Raw genomic sequence first — 9,392 nt, 5'->3', positions numbered from 1 at the left:
AAAAACATTTTATTTAGGTTTATCTATGGCCTTCAAAAAGTTGACGACTCTACATGTTTCGACGTCGCAACTGAGGATGAAACATGTAGAGTCGTCAACTTTTTGAAGGCCATAGATAAGCCTAAATAAAAATGTTTTTAATTGTGTACGAATTTAACGTTGAATATTATTTATGATTTTAACTTTATACACAAGTGCCAAAGTACTGTAACTGAAAACAAAGTAACAGTACATTAACAAAGATCTCAGCAAACAAACACACACAGTTTTAAGATGAGATGAATTAAGTATAACAAATCACTGGCTTAATCTAAACATTTTTTTTTATTCACGAAACACTGAAAACAAAGTAATAGTACATTAACCAAGATCTCAGCAAACACAGTTTTAGGATGAAATGAATTTTTATTGTACTTAAAAAACTAAATCAAGTACAGCATGCCTTCTTGAAGCAGCAATTCCATCAACTAGTGCATTTTCACTGATAATCAAAAATCATGTGTAATTATAAAAAATTGACTGAAACTAAAATTTCTCTAAAGAGACTTTTTTTTTCATCCAATGTACTAACTGTAAATAGCAAATCTATATTTTTGCTCAATCACCTTAATAAGCAGAAAAGTTAAGAATAATCTTGCAAAAAAATGAAATAAGAATGAATAGCTTCTGATTAGAGCTGGATGATTTAATCACTTAACCCTCTCGCTCCGGGTACCCTTTACTGGAAATATATAAAAAAATCCTGAATTTACACAAGTGTGACCCACGTGACACATTTTGTCTTAGCATGTCATCATCCCTATTTTGTATGTGAAAGATTAATATTATCTGAAAGACTGCCAAATTTTGTGAAGATATACCCAATATATTAAGAGTTATAAGTATTAATTTATAAAGGCTTTAAAACGAGTACAAAAGGTCATGTGACTCAGTCAAATTGAACAATCTCGTGTCGAGAGAGTTAATCAAATACCTATAATTGAAATTCTGATTATATTGATTGTCATAAAAATAATCAATTAATTGCAATTAGTGTTTCATAATATTAAGTTTGTTTTTATTATTCAAACAATAGGTTAATCAAAGTTCCTTTTAACTCCAATGTCATGAAAATAATCAACTAATTAATATTTAGTTTCTGATTATCACTGTTTTTCCCAAGTTTACCCTATTTGTAAACAATTTTGCCATCAAAGTTTCATGAATAATAACATTAACTATCCATATCACAAACATACCTGTTCCTTGGCAATCACAGGTATATGAATTAATTCCATCAGTACAAGTTCCATTGTGCTGGCAAGGGGCTGACTGGCATTCATCAATATTGAGATGACAAGTCTCTCCACCAAATCCTAAAATACAATATTTTAAAGAAAGCAAAATCAATCAACAGAGATCACACAGAAATTAAAAAATACCACAAAACACAATGATTAAAAAACCTGATGTATAGAAAAATATATTCTAGTATAATAAAAGATGAAAATGGGATATTTGTGAAATATTAAATAAGAGAAATGTTTTACATGCAATTGGCCTTTTTTTTTTACTATTTATTTTAGAGAGAGAATCACAAATCTAATACTATAAAACACAGCGTGTATCTGTCTGTCTGTCTCTCGGTCATGCAATGATGTCATAGCAACTTATTATGTAACTTAAGTAGTTTGGCTTCCTGTTAATTAGAAGCAAGTAGTCCACAACTGATCGAAAATTAAAGATATATTTGGACTAAAATGTACAAAAAAAATTGCACCTTTTTCGCAATTTGAAAATGTATCTTTATTAAATCGTCAAGTTACACCAGAAAGGACATAAATATACTTTAGTAGACATTTTATACAACATATTAAAAGCTTATCAAAGTTCTTATAAAGGTCTAACATTAGGTCGTACAATAATATTAGAAGAATATTTATTGATAGTATTAAGTGCGGTAAGGTTTAGCTCTAACTGAACTAAAGCAAAAAATGTACACAATTTACAGTGTTAATTTATCTCTTTATCAATTATAGGCTGTACTTAAAAAAAAGCTTAGCTAATGACAAGTGAACTTGTAGATTTCAGTTTGTGATTAGAATTCTTTTGTATTACTCTAAAAATTCTGTATTCAAAGAAGTACTATTGCAATAAAGATACTAATTTGGCCACAAATGTTTTGCAAGTTTCTGTGTGTTAAATGTAATATTTTTTTATTTCCTATTATCTTGGTGGTGTGGTTAGGAAAATATAACTTGATTGTTCCTGAAAAAAAATAATGTAGTTATCAATCTATCCTTTTAAATTGCATAAAAACCATAGGATGATTTAGTTATTTTTTGTGTGTGGCCATTCCATATCAAATACACACACACACACCCATAAAGACTGACTCCTTCCAACTTTGACAAAACTTGGCAGACAGTTTGGTGTCACTGAAAACATGTTACATATAGAACTTCAGGTCTCACAGACAAAGTGGTTCAGAATTTATGGGTCATAGAAACTTTGACCTTTGGAGGTCACAAAAGCAGTCAAGCTTCGTACCTTATTAATTTATTCCATTTTCAAGTATACTTTAATGTAATGTATCATATTTTGGCTATCTGAATGACATTTGATCTCTCCTTCACTCATTACAAAGTGAATTGAAACTTTAAATATAGATTTCTAATATATCAGCATAAAATCAAACTGGGTACACAAAACTGTTTGACATATAGCCCGGAGCCCAGAGAGTTTCACCTAAAAGTAATTGCAAAAAGAAATAATTTACTTTGAAACTGATAAAATGAACACTGGTAAAAAATATCAACAAATATGAATTACCAGCACTTTTGTAATACTTAGAAATATAATAAATAATTAAAACAACATTTCCTACATAAACAATTTAAAGCATTATTGAAGCTGTACAGCTTTCACTTTAAAATGACATTCTACATGTACTAGTTTCAACATAATGTACATCATCTTCAGGTGTTACTAACAAGACATACTTTATACTTTTACCCCTTGTTGCATTGCTTTACTTTGCATATTAACTTGGTTTACTTTATTTTATCTTTTTTTTTATAATATATCTTGCCATATATCAACATACTGACTTGCTGGTCCTTCATCTCTATTTAGTACTTTTTTTTTATATTTCTAATGTTTCTCTAATATTTAATGCTATAATACTAAGAGGCTGAGTTAAATTTAAAGTTTTTTCCCACAATATTGTATGTTGGGTAGTTTTTTATTTGGCTATACGCAAGGTTTCTATTTCATTATTTCTTATATAACCTTTATGTTCTTGCAATCAGTATTTTATATTTTTTTTAGTTTGACCTATATAAATACTACTACATTCACATTCTATTTTGTAAATACCTGTTTTATCTATTAATTTTATTTTATCATTAGTATTCCCTATCACGTCTTTTATCTTATTTATTGGTTTGATAATAGGATAAAAATGCTTATGATTTTAAATAGTTTATATAATTGACTCGTTAAACCTGGAACATAAGAAAACTTAAAGTTTTTTTGATAAATAGATCTTAGTGTGGTATTTTTAACTATATTTGCACCTTTGTTAAATTTCTTAAGTGCTTTATCTACTATATTTGGTTCAAATTCTCTTTCAATAGCTATATACTTAATTAACAACAATTCATTACTTAAATCTTCCTGTTTTGGATATATTTTTAAAGCTCTATAAACATGTGTAAATACAGATATTTTTTGTGGTTTTATATGACATGATTCTTTGTGTGGCAGCATAACAGCAAATGGTTTTCTATAAACTGATGTTTCTAAGTTAACTTCTGTTTCTTTTCTAACTAGTACAGCTAAAAATGAATGCTATTATTTTCTCCAATTTCACATGTGAATTTAATTGATGGTTCTTTACTAATTAAATAACTAGAAAATTATTGTAGTTTACTGTTGCCACACTAAGAATGTATCATATACATATCTTATCCAAACTCCTGGTTTAAATTTAGAATTATTTAAAGCTTCCTTTTCAAAACTATCCATGTACAGATTATATAACAACAGTGACAAGGGGGAATCGCATAGATAAACACTCTTTTTGTTTATATTAATTTTGGTTAACTTGGAAAAATGGATTTTCTACACACACACAATTGTTAATTACAATATGTCCATAATTTCAACTGCTGGAATTCTGTTTACTATTAATTTATTTTCAAAACATCTGATTGCATTTTCTAATGGTGTTTCAGTAAATAATGATATTACATCAAATGATACAAGTAGAACTTCCTTTTCTAATTTCATGTTTTTAATCCTCTCTACAAATTCTATAGAATTTTTGACTGTATACTTGATCTTATCTCTCAAAAAAGAATACTTTCACGTTATAATCTTTGCTATTTCTTATGATGATGTACCTATACTTGATACTATGGGTCTAAAACTGTTATTGTTTGTATGTATATTTGATACTACATAAAACCTTGGTACTAAACAATTTTCTTTGGAGAATTTAAAAAATTATTATTTTTTAAACAGTTTTTACTTTTTCATGATATTTGTTTATTGGGTTATTCTTTAAAAAAAGTAGACCAAGGAAATATATAAGTAATAGTAAAGCAATGCAACAAGGGGTAAAAGTATAAAGTATGTCTTGTAAGTAACTCCTGAAGATGACGTAGATCACATTGAAACGTGTACACGTACAGTGTCATTTTTTAAAGTAGAAGCCGTATGGTTCCAATAAAGTTTTAAATTGTGTAAATAGGAAACGTTGTTTTTAATAATTTATTATAATTTTAATATTTAGAAGTTATACTTGTTTCCATCCACTCATTTTACCACAATATTTTTAACCCTCTCTCTCTCTCTCTCTCATTGGTGGTATTGTTTATCTATGATGTCAACAAAATCAATATTTCAAGATTATGCAAATTTACAGAAAGGTACAACTCCCATCAAAGTTAAGAGGGGTTCATACAAATTTAAAACAGCAGACAGAAATCTGTTTGCAATTTGTTTTGGGTCATGGTACATTTTGGCATAGGGTCACCAGGCTAATATGGCTGTTTGCATGTATGACATCCCATGAAATGATAAAAGCACCCAGTAACAGTTTCACTGGTGTATTTAGGAGAAACTTTGGCCTTAGCTTCAGAAATCCATTTCATGATATTAATAAGGAGGATGAGCACAAAAAAATTGCTGAAGAATAACATACAGATTCTACTAAAAAGCTTCATTTTTATTATTCACTACATGAAGAATTGGCTTCTAGGTAGTGCCAAGTTTCAAAGCAGTATAGTGAAATGGTTTTCTTTGATCATTTTGTTTTATTTTCTTGTGTGATTTTGCACTTCTATATACTTGAAATTCTTTCTTTACAAACTGAGTACCGATTCCTGGTAATGTACTGACAAGTGAGCAGGCACCTCAGTAAAGACCACATGTTGATTATTGCTGAAGAACTTCATGTTCCAGGGCAATGTGAACATGAAATCTTGAAACTGAAAATAAACTTTGTTGACTAAGTGGGATTAAAATCTTTTACAAGTCTTTTTTTGTAAACACTTCCTCCTCATAGTCTTCTTTATCAGTCCTTTTCTTTCAAACTGATTTTCTTTCTGATAGTTCCCAAAATTTTATTCAGCTTTGATTCTGGATGCCATTTTTGACTAACTTATTTTTAAGAAAACAAGACTCACAAAGGATTATCCAGAGTAGAAATCAGTTCATTATGAGCAGTGGAGTTGCTCAAGTGGAACTTTACGTTGATTCCTTTGGGGCAGGTAGGTTTAAAAGCCATAGTTAATACCTTTGCAGGGTTTCTATCCAGTAAAGAAACAATGTTGTACAAATGTCAGTAAGGTAAAGAAATATTGTATTCAGCACTTGCACAAATGTCATTAGGAAAAATACATCATTTACAGCACTTTTTCTACAAAGGTTGTTATGGTAAAAGAGAACTGTAAGTAACAAAGGTCATAAAGGTAAAAAATCACTATATTCAGAGCGTACTGTGCTAAGGTATAAAGGCAAGGCCTTATTATTTCTGTGTTTTATTAACTTGCTTGATTTAGATATAGCTTGTAAATATATACTATTAATTCACACTAAGATAGATTAAAAATCAAGAAAATTTAATTTTCTTTGAAAACATCTCAACATGTAAATTATTAAACAAAATTTGAATCAAATACAGGTAAATATTGTGTTAAATGATATTTCTATGAGTTTATCTTCACAAAAGTATGTACAGAAACTGATTCATGTAAAGTTTGTTAATGCCAAGGAAATCTGATTCTATCGTCAATTTCAAATTAGTTCTACCTTTTGGACAGCTGCATACGTATCCATTGTTAAGATGGTTCACTTTACATGTTCCACCATTTTGACAGACAACACCTTCGCAAACACTGTTTTCTACTCTAGATTCACAGACCTGTCCAAAAAACTCTGGTTGACAAACACAGTACATTGAGTCTCCTGTTTCATCTTCTTGACATACCCCTCCATTTAAACACTGAATTGCTGTTGTACCTTCACACAATGATCCTACAGATAAATTTATAAGTTAGACTTTAGTTACATCCAAAATAATTTATAATTTATTATCAGGAATATTTTCACACAAATCTAATGTTCAAAATTCAAAAACTACTTAAAGTAATTAATTTGACAACCATTTTAAATGACTAGCTAACTTTATGAAGCATGTGGAGAAAGTTGTAAATTATTAACCCTTTTTTTTAGAACAATCACAATAAGCATCAGTTATTATGACTTAAAATTAAAATAATTAAGCAAATCAATGAGTACCTTTAAAGATATCCGATAAACGCAAATCCAGAGGTTTGTCTAATAACTGATGGCTTTGGATATCTTTTTATCACAAACCAGGGTTTTTAATATTCATAAGATTACATATAACACATTTTAAAAAGACAGAAACCTTGCATAACTCATCACTTGTAATAATCTTTGGGGTAATATCTTTCACATTATTTGTGCACAGGTTTCCATTAAGTATTTACTAGTGTTAATTTGTAGCATATTTATGTTGTACATTTAAAAATTTCTCAGTTATAAAATGAAAAACATACATAAATGTTATATAGCCATATTTCAAAGAAATACTGCCTTTCATATCATCATGTAATTAGTTAATTGGTGTTTTTATCTTAAAAAAAAGTTTAATTAATATTAACTCTTTCAGTGCGGGCTCAGTCCCTGGGACTGACCTCATAACTATTTTGTATTTGTTATATTTTTCATGCTATAACTTTTAAATTAGTAAGCGAATGATAACGAAATTTGCCAGAATATCAGTAAAAATTATAATGCTTTCATACGCAAAATACCTTTTTAAGTCTTAAGGTTTATAAAGCAATGTTTTTCTCGTGTCTTTTTTTTTCTTTCACATGTTGCCTATCAATCATGCAAAGTAATTTCCATTTTAAGATTAAAAATGCTTTTATGCATCAGAAATTTTTGAAATTTCGCATGTAAAATCTTTATAATGTCGATAGTTATCAAACATTTCTTAAGAAAAAACTTTATATTTTATGTGTTATTTTCAGTAATTAATCTCTGTACAGGTTTGTAGATTTGACCAATCTCACAACCAGCATAAAAAATTAAGAAATAAAAATAAATTATGCCTCTTTCATTCTAAAATAAACAAATTCTAACACATAAACATAAATGTTTAAACTAAATAGCTTGAATCTCATAACATTATACATTTATATATATTTATTATTTTTATTATATTGACTTTCAGCTGTGCCTGGCTAGCAATACAGAAGTTACAGTAAACTTTATGATATCCATTTCTGAAGATATTTATTGTTTAAATCAAGATATCCTTTATTACCTACTGTCAGTGTTAGTGATCACATAGTTATCATTATTCATTATAGAAATGACTTTAAATGTACCTCTTGATTTAAAATAACTATGATAGATAGGTGACTCATCAATAATTTAGAAGCATGTTTCATACTGATAAGCATATCTTATTTCTTTGCAGTTCATTAATAGATAAAGTTGGTCTACTTTTCCAGTGTTGTACACTACACACTAAACATCCACAAGACAGCCAAAACACTTAATAGGGGGTTATCACTTATTATTCAGGTTACAGGTAGTGAAGGTGAAGTAGAAATATTAGAATCAAACCCTGTTTCCCTTAAGGTAGGACTAAAAGCTATGTGTAAATAGATACATGCATTTTAGTTGTGTGTAAAATAAGTAGCTTATCAAAACAACTTTCTTCTTTGACTATACTTTGTTTGAACCCTAAATTAAGAAATGACGCAATTAATTCTTACAAAGAACATAAACTCACTGAAAAACAAAACTTGAAACATCACATATATGATACCATATAAACAGTAACATACCCAAATCAATCTCACAAGATGGTCCAGCATACCTTCGTGTACACAAGCACTCGAAACGGGAGACATTTTCATGATAAATACACGTGCTATAATGTTGACATGGTTGACTAAAACACTGGTTTACACCATACCCTTCTGGAAAAATAATTTTAAATGAATGTAGATTTTTAAAAGACATTACATTAGAAAAATATATAGATATTTTATTAGCTTCATTAGATCAAATAAAAATAAATATTAATTCCTTGACAGAATTCACAATCCAAAATTAACCAATACTTCAACACAAGCATATATAAGCATACAATTAAGTGCCAAGAAAATGTTATTAGATATGATTTCTTACATAAGTACTTTTTAAATTTTAACCAGTGACTTCACAACAATTACATTAGATATATTTCCACAATAGCTAATATCTAGAAAAATACCAGCACAAGTTGAAATTTAGTTTTGTGAAAAAAAAAAGGGTAATCAGCTCCAACCATGGCAAAGATCCAATGTTTATATAGTGGAACCTCCATAACCAAAAAATTCATCAATAAATATTCTTACTGCATTCTTCACATCTTTCACCAATCTACAATCAACTAAAATGCCACAAATTTAAAGAACATATCACAATAAATCAAAGTTAGAGTTGGTCTAAACATATAAAATAGGTGCTTTTTCTCATAAATCACCTGTATAGATGTATAATGTACTTGAATTTTTCATCTGGTACAGTATTATGTAAAGTTGTTGAATACAATAATAAACACCAAACTCAGTTGATGATTGCTTGATGCTTTATTAACTCTTTCAGTACAGGCTCGGTCCCTAGGACCAACCTCGTAACCATTTTGTATTTGTTACAGTTTTCATGCTATAACTTTTAAATTAGTTAGCGTATGTTCACGAAATTTGGCAGATTACCAGTAAACATTATAATGCTTTCATATGCAAAATATCAATTTTGTTTTATTAAGTCTTAAAGCTTATACAGCAATGCTTTTCTCATGCCTTTTTTTTCTTTTTTGC

At 28.7% G+C, this 9,392-nt stretch overlaps 1 protein-coding gene across 1 annotated transcript in view; it reads right to left on the bottom strand.

Moving 5' to 3' along the window:
- LOC106473935 (protein crumbs-like) overlaps nucleotides 1-9,392 on the bottom strand; it is a 72,865-nt gene that overhangs the window by 38,367 nt on the left and 25,106 nt on the right. Inside the window, exons 3-5 of the mRNA XM_013934628.2 lie at nucleotides 8,373-8,507; nucleotides 6,298-6,522; nucleotides 1,239-1,355 (exon numbers count right to left, since the gene is read on the bottom strand). Coding sequence (XP_013790082.2) covers nucleotides 1,239-1,355; nucleotides 6,298-6,522; nucleotides 8,373-8,507 — 477 coding nt within the window. The remainder of the gene's footprint in view (nucleotides 1-1,238; nucleotides 1,356-6,297; nucleotides 6,523-8,372; nucleotides 8,508-9,392) is intronic.

The sequence above is a fragment of the Limulus polyphemus genome, unplaced genomic scaffold, assembly GCF_000517525.1.
Source record: "Limulus polyphemus unplaced genomic scaffold, Limulus_polyphemus-2.1.2 Scaffold135, whole genome shotgun sequence".
Classification (NCBI taxonomy): Eukaryota; Metazoa; Arthropoda; class Merostomata; order Xiphosura; family Limulidae; genus Limulus; species Limulus polyphemus.
This window is presented reverse-complemented; position numbering and strand designations above follow the sequence as displayed.